The following is an 18,598-nucleotide window of genomic DNA, read 5'->3' as shown; positions in this document are numbered from 1 at the left end:
CAACCCAATTTCCAATCATATTGGCAATTATTCACTAAAAATGTTTGACTGTTTTAAGATTGACTCAAACATATTTTTTACTGCAAAAGTACCCAACAATAATAGACTCAAAGGTACACTAATCCGACTTCTCACTCGCACTACAGTAGTTCGCGTAGATACTAGCGCCACTCAGAAATCTGAAAGTGACGTATTTGATGCGGTCGGTTAACCGTTGTATCATCTGTCCATCTGTCATTATTTTCAGTTCATTTTCATTAGTAAATAATTTCAAAATAAATGGAAATGTTAGCGTGTTTAAAATAATAGTTTTAGTGTGAATTCGAGTCGTGTTAGTCTTAGTAAAGTTAGTTTATCTTAGTTGAACAATAAAATTGTCACAATGCCAACGTTTCAGCAGATGCTGTCTTTCAAAAAAGAACTTTTTATTGACGATCGGTACCGAGTTATAAGACGCATAGGCGGAGGATCCTTCGGAGATATCTATTTGGCGGTAGCTGTAGGAGATGGACAGGTAAGTACAGTTCATATTTCAGTTAAAATATTTGTGAAATGCACCCCATTGTGAAACCGATTTTCGATTCGCACAGTTGTCAAAATGTAACCTAGATTTTTAGTTTAGTCAAGGATTCAGGTATAATTGGGGGTACAGACGCACCTAACGGCGAGATAGAGGTCATAGATACCTACTGCGTAGCAAACAAAGCAATGCTTCACTGCAAATAACATTTTGAACATCAAGGAGTCAGGGTCTTATTATTTTCTGATATTCTTATTGATTTGTATGAAATTATGACAGTGAATTTTTGTTTTGTTTCTTTTGAGGATCATTAGAAGGCCACAACTGTGTATACATTAGCCAAAGTTAAATATGTAGATATAGTAGTTAGTAAGTGCCCTTTAACAATATTTATTCTAGTTATTTTATGTGAATCAGATGTTTTGCCTTAAGGTAAGAGTGAAAGTTAGTAAAAACCATAGAGTAATATAAGTAAAGAAAGAGTGGTAACTCCTTACATCAGTTTTCTTACCAAAACGCGCGTTATTTCATAGTCGACATCTAGTGTCAAGTAGTGGAACTATCAGTACTGCTACTTGACCCCAGATGGCGCCAAGTGTCTAATTTAACTTTACTAAACCTTATTAAACAGTTAAGTCCTCCGCCACCTCTGTATGTCTCTATGTTCCCCATAAACTCAAAACTACTGAACAAAATCATGCGGTTTTCACCTATCAATAGAGTGATTCTTGAGGAAGGCTTAGATATAGTTATAAAGAAAACGTTTGTCTGGAGTGGGTAATCTAAGTTTACTTATTTGTTAATAGCCAGGTCCACACAGAGCGAACATACGCGCGAGGCAATGTCCTCGCGCACAAAACGGCCAGTGTAGACGTGCCTGGGCTGAGGCTTAGATTAGCAGTGGTCCACAGTCATTCATGATTGTCATAACCCTTTTATAGGATACAATCAAGAAGGTAAAGACAGGGTAAAGAAACAAAAACCAACCCAAAATCTACTATCTTGGGTCATTACTGGCATTATTCATAAACAACATTCATTTTGACATTTCTTATTGTTTGATAAACAAAATTTAACAAGGTTTGTAGAGTTAGATCAAGCTAATTTGGCAGTGATTTTGACAGCCCACACTGTGCAAGTGTTATTTAAGCCGCAAGTGGTTGCGTTCAGTTCTACGAGGCCGTGCCGTACAGCTGCGTTCGTGGCCCACCAAAATGGACTCGCCGGAAGACCAGCGCCGACTCTCGGGTCAGCATTATGCTGAGGCGAGCCCATTTCGTGGTAAACAATTTGTAATTATGTTTGTAGCATTTAATTTTACTTTTGTATGTACACTAAGTTTATCACGAAAAATAAATGATTTATGATTTATGATAATAACACTTGCACAGTCTGGGCTAACAAAATTGCTGCCAACTTAGCTTGGTCTAACTCTAAGAGGTTTCTAATATTGTCAGTGGGGAGACACTCCTGACTTCGGGCAAACTCGGTTCCGTCACAGAATAAATAATAGTACTAGGTACAGAAGACTCACTCTCTAACAAAACGCGTCTGTTACGATCAGGACAGATATGGCCGCTAGGTGGCGACAGCGCCACGCGCGGCTTATGGCTAGCCACCAAAATTGGTGTGGAACCCATGTACTTTTAGCTACCTGTAGCAAAGCGACGAAATCGCGGAGTGAGCCACGCCTGGTTCCGTTAGACTCAGCATTGCTGCCATTGCTCTGAGCAATTATTAGGGTTGACACAACTTGACGTCCCTTTGCGTGCACGACCACAGATAAGATAATTACTTGAATTTTGACAACCCTAAATAGTCGAAAGGGATAGTGCCATAAGTTAGAAAGGGATATCATAATTCGAACCTGAACCGCTGTCAAACTTCGGTTTTGTAGGAAGTGTCCTTTCTGTATGGTAGTACTATTACTTATTCTGTGATATTGTTTATCTGTGTATATTACAAGGTGTGCATAACACTCACCAGGATATGCTCCTGGTACTGGACTTTCTATAACTAGAACCTAGAACTGATATCCGTTCTGGCCATATACATTTGGTACCATGAGGACACCATGCTCTTAGGAGCATATCAGAGACAATTCAGCTATATGGGCTGCGCATTGGAAAGTCTGCCATCTTGTGATCTGAATAGGAAACAAACTATACATTGACACTTCACACCAAAGCAAGAGCTGCCCTCTACATACAGTTCGCGTACCTTGTGCATTGTAGGTTCTGCCATCTTGTGCACTTGTGCACTTTGCGCCAATAAACGGAGGGTTCCTGTGCTGCCCCCTATAGTTCATGCACGCTTCCTATATGTAAAAGCTTTATGATTTACTACTAATAAAGTAGCTTGCCTTCAGACAATAATTACGAATAGTTTAGGTACATTATTGAGGCAATTAATGCACAGTTTTTTTTCATTGAACATTCCTTTTTTTTTGAGTTTTGAAAAATGATATGAATTTCATGCAATGTTCTAAAGTTTAGGGGTAAAGCCTATATCTAAATATAAGTTCCATACGGTATACGGTTGGATGAGAAGAAAGTGAATTTTTCAGGAGCGTTAAAACAAAATTGGCACTTTAGTTTGCCATTATTTCATGAACTAGGTACCTATGTGGACTAGAAAGTTCATTCATTTTTTATTGAGAAAGGCCTTTTTAACTTTCAATATTAGCGCGAGTGGTAAATAACCACTTCACGCTCTTTTATAACAAATAATATATATTCTAGCTCAGAGGACCGCGAACCACGTTCGACTTGTAGCCTCTCTGTCGCACTTGTAAATTCGTACATAAGGGTGACAGGGAGACAACACGTCGAACGTGGTTCGCGGTAGGCCTTCAGGTTCTCGAAAGTCTCAGAACCCTCGCTGCGTGAGTTTAAATTATATTCTTTTTTATTCCGAAAGAAAGCATAATTTCTACCAAAAAGAAATTAACTAGGTCACTTCGTACTGGCAACATTATTGAACTGGCACGTTCAGAAACTTCAATCAATTTCTTTTAAAATGGACTAACCTTTTTCCATGATAAATCAACAAGAAATGTATTGGTTATTGAAAGTTAAGGCTTGAATTCAAGCATATTATTGTTAAATTAAGTATATTTAACATTTTCTTGCATTATTTTTTTCTTTTTTGTACATATTTACACTTTATTTACATTTTCGAAGTTAGCAGTTCAGAATCAATAATTTTGCCGACGGCACGAGATTGTATTCAGATCGTACCGCGACGTCCATTCATCTATGGATTCCGTCACAGTATCGTAAAATGTAGCTCGGAATTCTATCATTGTTTTTATTGCGACATTGCGTAATTTTGTGAATTCGAAATATAAATATTGTGCTATAACCGTGAAAAACTAAAAACACCTTCAAGATGTCTTTCATGGTCTCAAGGAAGGAAATATTGATTACTGGAAAATATAAGGTCGTGAGAAGAATCGGTGGTGGATCATTTGGTGACATATATTTGGCGATCAACATCTCAAATGGCGAGGTATATTAATCTAATCTATATGTTTAGAGGATACTTTGAGATATGTTTTAGTGCTTCCACGCGTCATGTATCAGCGTTTACCTTGGCATAGTTGGAGGGGGGGGGTATAGGAAGCCTGTGTTAGCAAAAGCATTGAAAACAAAATAATGTTACTTTGCAGGTGTCATATTTTACTGACGATAATTAGTTACAAGTGCTCATGTGACCACTCGAATGGCCATACGTTGATGAATTTACTTTTCTATTGTCATTTGCATACTTTCTGCTTCTACCTACAGTATGCGATTTATATACAGAAGCGTGAGATAAACTTTCTCAATGTCTCGGGGAAAGAACAAAAACTGTCTTGCAATACAATGTTATCACTTGTAACAGGCATTTGATGTGTTCTAAGGTAAGGTAAGGTAGGTACTTGAATCTTAGAAAATCTTACCATGACAAAGTAGGTAGGTACTTGAATCTTAGAAAATCTTACCATGACAAAGTAATTGAAGGTTGTCAATTTATTGATCAGTGACTTTATGGTTCTTTAATTATTGCCTATAATTGTCTAGAAGGTTACTAATACCGTAATACTACATGAAGTGACTTGTTGAGCCGTTTGGTAACAAATTAAATATGAACATTGTCAACTGAATTTGCATATAGGTTTTTAAATGAATTTGTAAACTTCTTGGACATAGTTAAATGAAATGACTTGTTGAATCAATCAACGTGTGTTAACTTCTTAAACAGATATTTAATTTGACTTTTATTGGTATGCTTGTGTTTCTGAAGAGTATGAGGCACCTTTTAATTTATCATTTTCATTCAGAATCATATCATATCATATTTATTGATCAACAATACAAGATTGTGTTTGAAATGCACATAAAATACAATTACAATAAAATACAACAGAAAAACAACATTTGAAAATAATAAGTATAACGTATATTAATTTCGTTTAGTAGTACCACTATATATTGTATGTAAATAAATGATTTAAAAAAAAAATAAAAATAAGTATAACAATAATAGTAAGCACTAGTCATTTCAGTCAGAACTTGATGACCATACCTGGGATAACTCGGGGCAAGTTCTAGGGATTTGATATCGATAAAAAAGTTGTCAATATAATTAAATTAATACATGTGCTCATTGAACATTCTCGATTACTATAAAGTGGATATTTTCACCTAGACGGCAATCATTAATACCAACGAATATGGAAAAAATATTGATTGTATATTATGAAAACTATTTTAAAATAAACATATAATTACACGTTTTAATTTGTTTATTTTTTTATTTAAAAATGAGGAGAAAATACGTAATATTTATTTATATCGAATAAAATTTGAATAATTTAGATGTTGACAGTAACATCGATATATTTTTTTGTCAATAAAATATTTTGCTACATCACTTTCGTATAGATGCCCCGAGTTATCCCAGGTATGTTGATGACATTGTAATTTAATTTTTATTTAATGTATATGACACTGTAAGATTGTGAACCTGTTAGTTTACAATCTAACATAGGTTAGATTGTAATCTCCCTACCGTCAGTTTATAATTTAACTAGCGATATTATAAACTGACGAGTATTTACAATTTTACGGTGACATATATAAACAAATAAAATTTTAAATTTCCATTTATACATTTTATGTATACACCATGGGATTGAATAACCCGACAGATTTTATAGGTGTATTCTTGACCGCATTTAGAGACTAAAATGTCATACTAAGTTTTTTTTTTTAAATCAGACTAAATTTTTTTTTAATTTTTAGGTATACATAATACAGATAATTTTTGCTAGTTTTCTTTAACACTTTAATGTCTGTCAGTAGGTATGTCTAAACCAGGTCACAGCAAAAAGGTGTTTTCACTGAGTTATTGTTATTACAGAAACAAATTTTCACAAGAATTGTCATTATCTCTTAAACGGTGTATAAAAAGATAACAGTTGGATCATCAGACTGTAGGTAATAGGTAGTACAATCCTCTGACCCATCTATTAGTGTTTGCTTACTATCATGTGATAGTATGCTTGTTTGCCACCATTGTAGTTAAAACAAACTACAACTAGGAATGCTTAGGTACCTGCTATTCTAGCTATTTCTGAGAAAAAAACCGTTTTACAATGCTTCAGTAGATCTGTGACCTACTTTCGTGAGGTATCTTGCTTTTACAGTAATAATCTCCACATTTCTACCATTTGAAAATGATGTTCATTATAGAGTTATTGACATCTTCTACCTTATCATATTTATCTGTATACCTATGTTGATAAAAATGTGATAAGCGTTTCCCGTTCGTTGAAAAAATAAATGCTAATATTAGCACAAAAACGTCATTAGGTCTGTTTGACTCATCACTTGCAGATGCAGTATACGTACTAGTAGCATCATGCGTACTGGTATCGTCTTGGGTCGTCCGATTAGTTTTTCCTCAAGTTCTTAAATTAGTCCTATTGTGCTTTCGTCACTCATTCTACATTGAAAGCCACCGACGATTGTGACGAATGTCGAATGAGTGACGAAAGCAGAATAGGACTAATTTAAGAACTTGACGAAAAACGAATGGGACGACCCAAGACGATACCTTCGTACTGATACCGTTCAGTTAGCTATTGACAAAATAAATCATTTGTCCCACTCGCACTCCGTTTTTTGCTAGAAAGAGATGAATGATTTTTATGTACATTCAGCAAATGATATTCAACGAAATTTGCAAAGGTAATTTTTTTTATTCAAGAAGTAAAAGATAATTTATATAATATCATAAAATGGTATATTTTCGAAAAATCAGCTGAAATCTACGAGAAGTGGTAGGTTTTTTATATTGTTGATATGGCAACAATCCTAATCCAGGTAGATTTTTTGCTTCTCTTGTAGCTGGCATCACTGCCATTGTGACGTCACGGTAGATAGGCTGACGACATTGTCTCTAGACTTCGATTTAAAATGATTTTATGCAGTTTTCCTTAGTATTTCTACGTCGTATTGTGTTTTTTAATAGTTACAAACCCTAAATTACACAAGTGTTGTGACAAATCTGCTCGGTGTGATGGATGTTTTATAAATTTAGTGACGACGAGTGATGAAGGCAAAAGAAAATGGCTACCTTCGAACGCATGTTGATAGCCAGGAAACATGTAATTATAGCTAATAAATACAACGTCGTCCGCAAAATCGGAGGTGGAAGCTTCGGAGACATATTTTTAGCAATAAATATCAACGATGGAGAGGTAAATTTCCGTGTTTATAATAATTATTTTATGTCCTTCGTACATGGCTAACTTTTATGTCAGGCTGTTAGTATTTCGGGGATTTGTTCTTGAAGATGGCGGGTAGGGCGTATTCTTGGCGTATTTACTGGGTGTTTGATGACACACTGTTGTCGTATGTGCTTTACAGCTGTGTCGTCCGTGGTTGATTTACGTAACTTAATTGTGCTACCACAATATGCCCAGAGCCTCGATCGAAACCTGTAAACGTCCTTTGTCATCAAAAATGACTGTGTTAGTAACACGATCATCTTTATAATCGTAGTTTCTCTCATTATTTTAGTGAATTTGTCCACATTAGTCATCCAAGGAACATGTTTTGGCATGTTACATATCGCAATACGAAAGCCAGCCGTAGGTTTAGTTTAGAGTTGGTATTGCACAAGCCACAATCATAGTTTACACGTGAATTGGGTCAGAATCTGCATAAGAATGACCTTGTTTCCAAAATATTTCAGACTGTTTAGGTATTTTCAGCATTAAATCGTTATCAGTGTGAAAAACCTGACTTGTTTATGGCTGTAGCAGTAGGGTTTTTGTAGGTCATTCGTTCATACGTAACTATTTGTACTCAAAGTAATTACTGCCATTAATCATATCAACAGGGAAACCCATTTTCTTAACCCCTCAATTATCAGCACTGATAAATTTCCAATTTTTACATACCTCCTAGGTGATTCTGATTCTTCATACATTTATTTATTAACTTAGTGAACATCCTTGATCAGGTTTTATGGCTAGTAAGTTCCTGTTTCCATGGACGATTGGTTTAATAATTGCTTGTGTCCTGTCACTAACATCTGTCACGGTTCAAAACCAGTTTATGGGCCTTTAAGAATAGAAGCAAAACATGTTTGTTACTCAGATGTACCTTTATGAAAAGGATCTAATCTCACTTGTGCTTCTTTTTGTTAAATTTTCAATTTGATTAGGTTTTATTTTATTAGTTAATGTTTAGGTCTAGATTGTCTATTAGTATAATAAAAGGTAAAAGTTAATTCTACCATCATATTTAAGTTCATTATATCACCACCATGAGGTGGTGGATTTGTTTTTAAAATGTTTTAATTTGATGTTTAATTAAATAACCTTTAGCCACCTAGAAGCCAATAAAAGGTCTTCCATTCTATTTTGGCATATCAAAATGCATTTGTCTTGGCCTGTTTTGTACTGTAGGGGGCTAGAGTAGATGTGGTAGAATTGTTACAACAAAATGCAGTTCCCTACTTTAACTCATTTGTGCCAATTCTACTTTTCGGGGACTATTAAGTGCACTGATTGAGTCTTAATGGGCTAAATCAATAATATTATTACCAAATGCAGTGGTAAATATTATAAATATTTATTTTAACAAATCTAAATTGCATTTGGTCTTGGCAATTTTTTGTTCATAGGCAATGAAGTGTCAATTTAGAAACCATGTGTAAAATAAAACATGCCATTTTTATAATTTCTATTCATCTGTACCAAAGTGGCATAAATAATGTTGTTTTGATTTAATATTATGGTTTAACACTTAATGACAAATCTGTTTGTTTTATAATTTATATACTAGAAGTAAAAAAATTACATTTATGTACAAATTTTACGTCACTCAAAAGTTTGTTTATTTCTCACTGTCAAGGTGGGTGCTAGACACTTCAATTTTGCCCTCTGGTTGACTGGTAGAGAATGCCTACAGTGGCACTAAGTCCGCCTGTTGTACTCTTTTTTTTATGTGCAATAAAGTTTAAAATAGATAATAAAACTAAAATGATGTCTTGTTTGTTGTAGGAGGTAGCAGTGAAGGTAGAATCTATAAAGGCGCGGCACCCCCAACTCCTCTATGAGAGTAGAGTGTATAAGATGCTCCAAGGGGGCATCGGGATACCACACATAAGGTAAGTTGACTTTTTAAGTAATTTTTTATATTAATAAAGGAAAAAAATGGAAAAGTTATGCTTCCGGCAGGACTTGAACCCGCAACCTCCACAATCCGTGCGTTGCTCTTAACCAATTGAACTATGTAATTCTCTTTATTTATTTTTCGTCTTAAGTTAGGGTTTTTATAATATGAATATAAAAGTAAAATATAAAAACACTTACAAAACGATAAAAAAAAAAAACATATAAACACATTATAAAAAACCTAACCTAGGGTACCGCCAGCAGCGGGGCAAGGCCCAAGCTACCGGTGGTCAGGGCTGCAGAGAGAGGAACCGGCGGACTATCCGCGCCGTGTCCAAGATCACCGCCTTCTGCATCTGACCCTTGATCCAACCACCTAGCGAGAGTCTCTCAAGATGTTGGTCGAGACTCTTCGCTATTAGACCGTTCACTGAAACGACTATCGGGACAATGATCGTCGAATCAACATCCCACATGGCGGTTATCTCGTGAGCCAAGTCTAGGTACTTACTGGACTTGTCCTTCTCGGCCTTCACGAGATTCTCATCATGGGGGATGGTGATGTCAACGAGCACGGCCCGACGTTGCGATCGATCTATTATCACAATGTCAGGCTTATTGGCTACAATAGTCCTGTCTGTGATGATAGATCGATCCCAATAGAGCGTGGCATGACCATTCTCGAGAACAGGCGCAGGTAAGTACTTGTAGTACGGTACTTCGCGGTCCACAAGGCCATATAGAAGAGCAAGTTGCTGGTGAATAATTCTGGCTACGAGATTATGTCTGTGCAAGTACTCGCCGTTAGCAAGATGAGAACAACCGGAAATGATATGCCTGAGTGACTCTCCGGGACGGCGGCATGCCCGACAAATGTCGACCGTACCGTCCTTCAGGATATATTTCCGATAGTTGTTCGTCATCATCACTTCGTCCGCAATTGCACAGGCAAAACCCTCGGTTTCTCCGAAGAGGTCCCCGAATCGTAACCAGTTCACCGACGCGAGCAGGTCCACATCGGGTCCCGTGAGGGCCTTGTAGTACCGCCCGTGTAGCACCTTACTCTCCCATGCCGCCTTGCGATCCGCAGTACTTAGTACCACAGGTTTGCGCCAGTTCTCGTTTGCCAAGGAGAGCGGCGTGAGGTTCCTGTCTACTGCCACCACATCACGATGCATCCCACACTCGTTGTTAAGGAAATAATTCCTGAGATTGTAAACCTCGCGGTTGTGGAGATCCTTGGCGTTTAGGAAGCCTCGGCCTCCACACTTCCGTGGGATGTACAATCTCATAACTGACGAGCGTGGGTGTAGCATGCGATGTGTGGTGAGCAGTGACCGGACCCTCCGATCCAGGGCGTCCAGCTCGGTCTGAGTCCACCTTAGTATGCCAAAGGAGTATGTGAGTAGGGGCATTACCCAGGCGTTGAAGGCGCGCACTTTGTTGCCTCCTGACAAAAGACTGTTAAGGACTTTTGTGAGGCGACTGAAAAAGCGCTCCTTCACCGACCGTCTAATACCCTCGTCCTCAATACCCAACGACTGTGACATACCAAGGTATTTATAGGTTTCTGATTCAGAGATAGATCTGAAAGACATTGTCTCAGAGAGTTGTAAATTTGTTGAATTTACAACCTTCCCCCGCTGTACATGCATAACCGCACATTTATCGACACCAAACTCCATGTGGATGGCACTACTGAAGACTTCCGTGGTTTTCAGTAGCTCCAACAAGTCTTGGCTATTTGGTGCAAATAATTTGAGGTCATCCATGTACAGAAGGTGAGAAATGACTACACCCTCTCTCCGAAGCCGGCAACCTAGTCCCAAATCCTTCAGCAGGGTGCTGAGGGGATTCAAAGCTAGGCAGAACCACAGGGGACTCAGACTGTCGCCCTGAAAGATTCCTCGCTTAATCCTTATAAAATCCTGCGGGCCAGGGCGGTCATCTCCGCCTCCTGGTTGACGAAGGACTGTGGTCCACTGTCTCATACACGCGCTTAGGAAGGCTCTCAAAGCTGCATCAACTTTATACAGCTCTAAGACCCTCCCCAACCATGAATGAGGCACCGAATCATAGGCCTTCTTGTAGTCAATCCAAGCGGCTGAGAGGGCCCCCTTGTGCCGCCGGATTTGTTGGCAAATGGTCATGTCTATGAGGAGGAGCTCTTTAGTACCACGGGACCCAACCCGACATCCATTTTGAGCGGAAGCCAGAATATTGTTTGCGATAATGTGCGCGTTGATTTTTGCTCTCAAAATGGATGTAAGGAGCTTGTAGAGTGTAGGCAAGCATGTAATGGGTCTGTAGTTCTTCGCTTCCGTGGTACTACCGGACTTATAGAGCAGAAAGGTGACACCAGTTGTTAAGGAAGGTGGGAGAGAACCAAGCTCGAGGGCTTGTTGAAATTGTGCTGCCAAGCGCGAGTGCGAGCATCGGAACCACTTTAGCCAGAAGTTGTGCAATCCATCCGGCCCAGGACTTTTCCAGTTCTGGGCCGTGCGGATGGCACAACTGACGTCATCGGGGCTGATGGTGACTGCCCCCAGAACTATGTAATTATTATTATTGGAAGCGTAACTTTTTACATTTATTCTGTTAATATAAAATTTGGAATATTGCTCGCAGACGTATCTGCTTGTTTAAAAATCGTTTTTTTTTAAGTAATAAATTTAAATAAAATATTTTATTGCACAAAATCACTTATCTACAGATTTTTTTTATTATTAATAAAAAGGCCAAGTGTGAGTTGGACTCTTGCACGAAGGGTTCCGTACCATTATCAAAAAATCATGTGTGTTGTATGGGAGCCCAACTTGAATATTTATTTTTCTGTTTTTAGTATTTGTTGTTATAGCGGCAACAGAAATACATCATCTGTGAAAATTTCGCCTGTCTATCACGGTTTATGAGATACAGCCTGGTGACAGACAGACAGACAGACGGACAGTGCAGGCTTAGTAATAGGGTCCCGTTTTTACCATTTAGGTATGGAACCCTAAAAAGAACATTTAATGTGAATGTGATTAACATTACCTTTGTTATGACCCATGACTGAAACTAAGGTGGGGTGGGGTTGGGAAACTATCTACATATTTGTATTAGTGATGTACCGACTATTGGTTTGGCCGACTAGCCGACTAATCGGCGCTCGGATGGCCGATTAGTCGGTCGACTAGTCGGCTAGTCGGCCAGATAATTAGTTTCATATAAGTTCGGGTCAGATGCACTTAAAAATCGTTTTACACCTTTCGTCGCGCTATTCATCAACAATCAACAATCATATTATAGTAACGCTAAAAAATAAAATAAAATATATAAAAAAAACCCTTAGGCTATATTTCATACGATAACCGGACAATCGAACATAATGCGACCACACGGTCAATAATTCGAACAAAAGTTTTCGTAAGCACCCTAAATAGGAATTTGGATGAAATAGGTGAAAAGCTTATGGTAAATATTTGCAGTTTATTTCTTTTTGCCCTGTTTTTCTGGCACTTATAAAGTGCCGACTAATCGGCCATTTTTGCCGACTAGTCGCCGACTAATCGCTGACTACAAATGAGGCCGGATAGTCGGCTTTCCCGACTAGTCGGTACATCCCTAATTTGTATATATGTTACCCAATGATTGTCTAATTCTGTTTGTAAAATTACCACAGAATAAATAATAGTACTAGGTACAGAAGACTCACTCTCTAACAAAACGCGTCTGTTACGATCAGGACAGATATGGCCGCTAGGTGGCGACAGCGCCACACGCGGCTTATGGCTAGCCACCAAAATTGGTGTGGAACGGATGTACTTTTAGCTACCAGTAGCAAAGCGACGAAATCGCGGAGTGAGCCACGCCTGCCATGGCATCACAAAATAAGATTTTTAATTTAGCATAAGGGTTGCGTGTGTGTACAATCCGTTTTTAGGGTTCCGTACCCGAAGGGTAAAACGGGACCCTATTACTAAGACTCCGCTGTCCGTCCGTCCGTCCGTCCGTCCGTAAGTCCGTCCGTCCGTCCGTAAGTCCGTCCGTCCGTAAGTCCGTCCGTCCGTCCGTCCGTCCGTCTGTCTGTCTGTCTGTCTGTCACCAGGCTGTATCTCACGAACCGTGATAGCTAGACAGTTGAAATTTTCACAGATGATGTATTTCTGTTGCCGCTATAACAACAAATACTAAAAACAGAATAAAATATAGATTTATGTGGGGCTCCCATACAACAAACGTGATTTTTGACCGAAGTCAAGCAACGTTGGGCGGGGTCAGTACTTGGATGGGTGACCGTTTTTTTTTTTGCCGTTTTTTTGCATTATGGTACGTAACCCTTTGTGCGCGAGTCCGACTCGCACTTGCCCGGTTTTTTGTTGTAAGTATTGTTTACTTTAATATTATCATAATAAATACGTAGTCAGTCAGATGACAATTATTTTGATATGAAATAAGTTCATCAGAACAAGTCTATTTAAATGAAAACAATAACAGTCCCATATAAATACAACAAACATAATATGTTTAATTATTCACCCAATAATGGAACTTTCTAAACAATATTCTCCTGTGCTATCAAGTAGGTTATCAAGCACAGGTCATTAGTTATAGCTATTAGTATATTAGTAATATTATGAATAGTATCATAAATTGCTGGGCCATTAGTATCATAAATATCATACTATTAACTTGACTAATTAGATGATGATTTTGTTCAGTTTTAAAGGTATACTTGAATCATTTTTGTTATTAAACATAAGATAGGGTAACCCCATTAAGTCAATACAATTTGTGGTAATTAAAACTTGAAATATCCTTGTGATGGTAACAGTATTGTTAGGTAAAACCATCCTGTATATCAGTGGTCGGCAACAGGCGGGCCGCGGGCCGCATCGCGAACCTCACTTGCGGCCCGCGAGCCCCCCTGGCCATTCTGTATGTAATATTGTCAAACGACATTGTCTGATAAAGTCACACATATTAACAAAGTGCGGCCCGCGGCAACTTCGTTAACTACTATGTGGCCCTTGGCTGCTAAAAGGTTGCCGACCGCTGCTGTATATGCTACATTGATGATCAATTGATAGTAGAATGAGAAAATTACTAGTCTGTAAATAAAGTAGTTATTTTAAATATTCTTTTATCCTGATAAATTGTCATAACAAGATTATTTGCTAATCAAACTATGATAAAATAAAATCTTGACAATGTATATAAATGTGCCAAGGTTAGGTTAACTTTCAAAATCTGCATGGGAAATTATGAAGGCCACTTGTGCATAATCATAATCAATATAATTGTACTGATTATGCATTTTTCGGCAAATTACTTACCATGGCTGTAAACAATTCTGCCTAAGATACCATAGTAAAATTGTTTTTGCTATGGTCATTAATTTGATCTTAGTTTTTTAATTGATTTACTCTTTTTACTGGAAAAAACTTATCAGAATGATAGTACTTCATTCCGTATATGAATAATATAGTACTTTGTTGATGAAGTATCCATCATCTTAGCATTTTTTTAAATTATTACATATTCTTGTGGTTTAATGTTTAAAGTGCACTTACAAGGATGGATTGAAGGTACTGCTGTTACAAATGTTTCACCATGAAAACCACCATTCACTATTAACCTTTCATATGTTGTTGTATAGCAGAAAACTTCGAAAAAAATTACACAAAGATGTCTAAAAAAACTTGCTCGGGATCCTTATCATAGTTATCAATGTTATCATACACTAACAAGAGGTTAAACCACTCTAGTTTCAATCTACTAGGAATCAAGGTTTAGTCTTAATATCTGATCGCAATCGCCAAACGGACGCGTTCAGATTAATAATAAGTCCGTGTTGTACGGTTGCGATCGTGGCCCACAAATGGTCTCGCCGGCAGATCAGCGCTGACTTTAGGGATAGCATTATGCTGAAGCGGGACCATTTCGTGGTAAACTATACACCTTTTCTCATTACATTTTTATTTGTAACACAATACGCTTGTATGAAATGTAGTTTGCCATAAAAAAAGCCATAATAGATGATTCTTGCTTGAATAGTCTAACTATGTGTTTTGTTTCAGATGGTACGGCTACGAGAAAGACCACAACATCCTCGTGATGGACCTGCTGGGTCCGTCCCTCGAGGATCTGTTCAACTTCTGCTCGCGCCAGTTCACCATCAAGACTGTGCTCATGCTGGCAGGTTTGTATAATATATTATTATATCGTTGTGTTTTGTGAACTTCCATGGTTTTTTTTACCTAAACCAATTTGCACGTCAATAAATTGCTTATGTGATAAAGATTATTTTTTTGTGTGAAAAATGAAAAATGTAGACAAAGAGAGACCAATGTTGTCTGTGTTGGCATAGTTGCCGTCTGTGTATTGGTAGGTACTATAAATTGATAATAAAACAATCTATTCAATTTAATTAAGATAGTAGGTATGGATAAAAAATCTACGTTTTAAAATTATTATTTTTTTGTATTTATTTTAGTTTTTTTTAGATATAATTATCTTCCCTCCAAACATTTTTAACAAAACCAAAATAAATACAAATGAATCTGCTTTTGGTTTGAACGTTAGTTTTATGACATAATTAGCCTAGTTGGCAGTGACCCTGCTTACAAAGTTGGCGGTCGATTTGCGTGGGATTGTTCCCACTCACGTTCATTTTAGGCATGTTAGTAATTTCTTTTCACATCAACAGACCAAATGCTTGGCCGCGTGGAGTTCATACACTGCAAGTGCTTCATCCACCGCGACATCAAGCCGGACAACTTCCTGATGGGCATCGGCCGCCACTGCAACAAGCTGTACATGATCGACTTCGGCCTCGCAAAGAAGTTCCGCGACCTGCGCTCCCGCGCGCACATCTCCTACCGCGAGGACAAGAACCTTACCGGTGAGTGTCACACTTGTTAATGATAAGCCAACATGATATCAAACCAGGCAACTTCCTGATGGGCATCGGCCGCCATTGCAACAAGCTGTACATGATCGACTTCGGCCTCGCAAAGAAGTTCGCGACCTGCGCTCCCGCGCGCACATCTCCTACCGCGAGGAAAAGAACCTTACCGGGTGAGTGTCACACTTGTTAATGATAAGCCAACATGATATCAAACCAGACAACTTCCTGATGGGCATCGGCCGACACTGCAACAAGCTGTACATGATCGACTTCGGCCTCGCCAAGAAGTTCCGCGACCTGCGCTCCTGCGCGCACATCTCCTGCCGCGAGGACAAGAACCTTACCGGTGAGGGTTACACTTGTTGAATGATAAGCCAACATGACACCTAGCCGCACTGTGATAACTATCAACTTCCTGATGGGCATCGGCTGCCATTGCGGCCTCGCGAATTTTACTTAGTCCATCTGATACCCACCTATTGGATGGATCAGATAAGACAAATCACGGTCACCATAGGTATCTTACACCTTTAAACGAGCAATTCTTGTATATTTATTTATATAATATATTATATATTTCGGGGATGTCGGAAACGGCTCTAACGATTTCGATTAAATTTGCTATATGGAGATTTTTGGGGGTGAAAAATCGATCTAGCTAGGTCTTATCTCTAGGAAAACGAGCATTTTTGATTTTTTATGTTTTCCGAGCAAAGCTCGGTGTCCCAGATATTATTTGTTTATTTATGTATTTGTTGTAACAGTTGATTTTAGTTGAAGTAAACATGGGCTGTTGTCCAAATAGGGCAGGATGCTAATGATTGATAAAAAAGTTTCTTTTTACCTAAATAAAGTGTTGTCTATGAAGTGTTGTATGTCAGCCAGACAGAATTATGGAATGATCATTGTTTACCAAACCCATTTTTTAAATTAATACATGTCAAATAACTACCTTCGCTCTGTGCCATAGCTAAATAAGTCATACCCTTTCAGGCACAGCCTGTCACTGTTAGTTAATCATACGCGACACAATTTACAATAAAATGTCATTAATCATTTCAAATTGTTCACCGTGGGCAGGAACCATTTCAAAATAAACATAACGTTAACGTAAATATAGGTATACACATAAACTGACAACCCTTAGCTTCCCCCACTTCCATGACTAAGAAATGGCATGATCGCAGCCCCTTATGGCCCCAATAGCAACAAATCGTTACGTTGCGTGTCCGCCCCGTCGCCATGGTAACGAGGAAGGCTTTACTAAATAGATCGATTCATAATGACGCGTGACTTTCAGCGATAGCTTTTTATAAGTTTACAAATACTCATTCACTTAAATTGGAGGAGTAAAAAGACTGCGGTAACATGCGATGTAACGATGATGTTCTAAGTATAGGTCGATTCACAAGAGCTATGGAGTTATTGACAGTTTTACTATTCTCAGTTCCTATTGTTAGCTACAATAAATCTTGACATTGACTTCTGACTGAAATGTTGTATAACATGGTATGTAGTTCACGAGTAGGGGTCTCACTAATAAAGTAACTAATTGAGGGGGTTATATTTTACTGTAGTCTTTACACAACCTCTAAAAATAATCCCTAACAAAGGATTTCCTAAACCTAAATTGCAAAACTCGATTTCAACATTGCTTCGCCAACATCGGTCTAAAAACGTGTAAACCAAATTTCCCTAACAGTAAAATTTCCCAAGAGTTGTTAGTAAAGTTTGTACGGTTTCAGGGACGGCTCGGTACGCGTCGATCAACGCCCATCTCGGCATCGAACAGTCGCGGCGGGACGACATGGAGTCACTCGGCTACGTACTTATGTATTTCAATAGGTGAGTGCTAGTTTTTATACGAGTTTTTCGTTTTACAGGGTGACGTCGAAAGTTTAATCGCAAGAATCTTAAGATTGAAATAAATTATTGGAAATAACGATGTAAATATTTTTTTGTCGGTAAATGTACATTGATTTTGGACATCGATGGGATCGATTTAAAAACTCGTTAATCCATTAATTAACATCACAAGGGTCCTAAGAGTGTCCAAACAGAAATACATAATTCGTTTTTGCGCTTGTAAATTCCGCTAAGTGATATGTCAAATTTTCAAGAGTGAGACCATAGCATTTACAAAGTTTAATTTCAGTTTTCAAAATCGTACACATGGCGGAATTTACAAGCATCTCAAGAACGATCTTAAAGCTAACAATTTGGACAAAATAGGTATTTCTGAATAATAGCAAACTAACCTACCAACTAAAATACTTCGGTTGATCTTGTAAGTTATTCGTCTTACTTTTCCATTCCGCCAAGTTACAACTGAAACTCATCATAGCCAAGCAAATTTGCAGTCTAAAGTCTGTGTTCCGATGTAAAACCGACGTGTGTATGAATGAGTGATATAAGATTACTCATGCAATACTTGAACTTGAGCCAACTTTGTTCAAACATATACACATGGCATAAGTTGTTTTGTTCGAGCATCTTTCAACACTTGTTTCTA

At 38.1% G+C, this 18,598-nt stretch overlaps 1 protein-coding gene across 4 annotated transcripts in view; it reads left to right on the top strand.

Annotated features, from left to right (window-relative positions):
* The first annotated feature begins 250 nt into the window (after window positions 1-250).
* The window catches only part of LOC134801038 (casein kinase I-like), a 35,277-nt gene continuing 16,929 nt past the window's right edge, over window positions 251-18,598 (top strand). For 2 of the 4 annotated variants that reach the window (XM_063773554.1, XM_063773551.1), the window contains exons 1-5: window positions 6,913-7,268; window positions 9,081-9,187; window positions 15,257-15,378; window positions 15,886-16,080; window positions 17,832-17,931. In XM_063773554.1, coding sequence (XP_063629624.1) covers window positions 7,137-7,268; window positions 9,081-9,187; window positions 15,257-15,378; window positions 15,886-16,080; window positions 17,832-17,931 — 656 coding nt within the window. In that variant the 5' untranslated portion in view covers window positions 6,913-7,136. Of the gene's footprint in view, window positions 515-3,764; window positions 4,031-6,912; window positions 7,269-9,080; window positions 9,188-15,256; window positions 15,379-15,885; window positions 16,081-17,831; window positions 17,932-18,598 lie in introns of those variants that run through there. The other 2 variants (XM_063773552.1, XM_063773553.1) reach the window with 2 other exon arrangements.

This window comes from Cydia splendana, chromosome 21 (assembly GCF_910591565.1).
Source record: "Cydia splendana chromosome 21, ilCydSple1.2, whole genome shotgun sequence".
In the NCBI taxonomy this organism is placed as follows: Eukaryota; Metazoa; Arthropoda; class Insecta; order Lepidoptera; family Tortricidae; genus Cydia; species Cydia splendana.
Note: the sequence above shows the minus strand (reverse complement) of the source record. Positions and strands in the feature narration are given on the sequence as shown.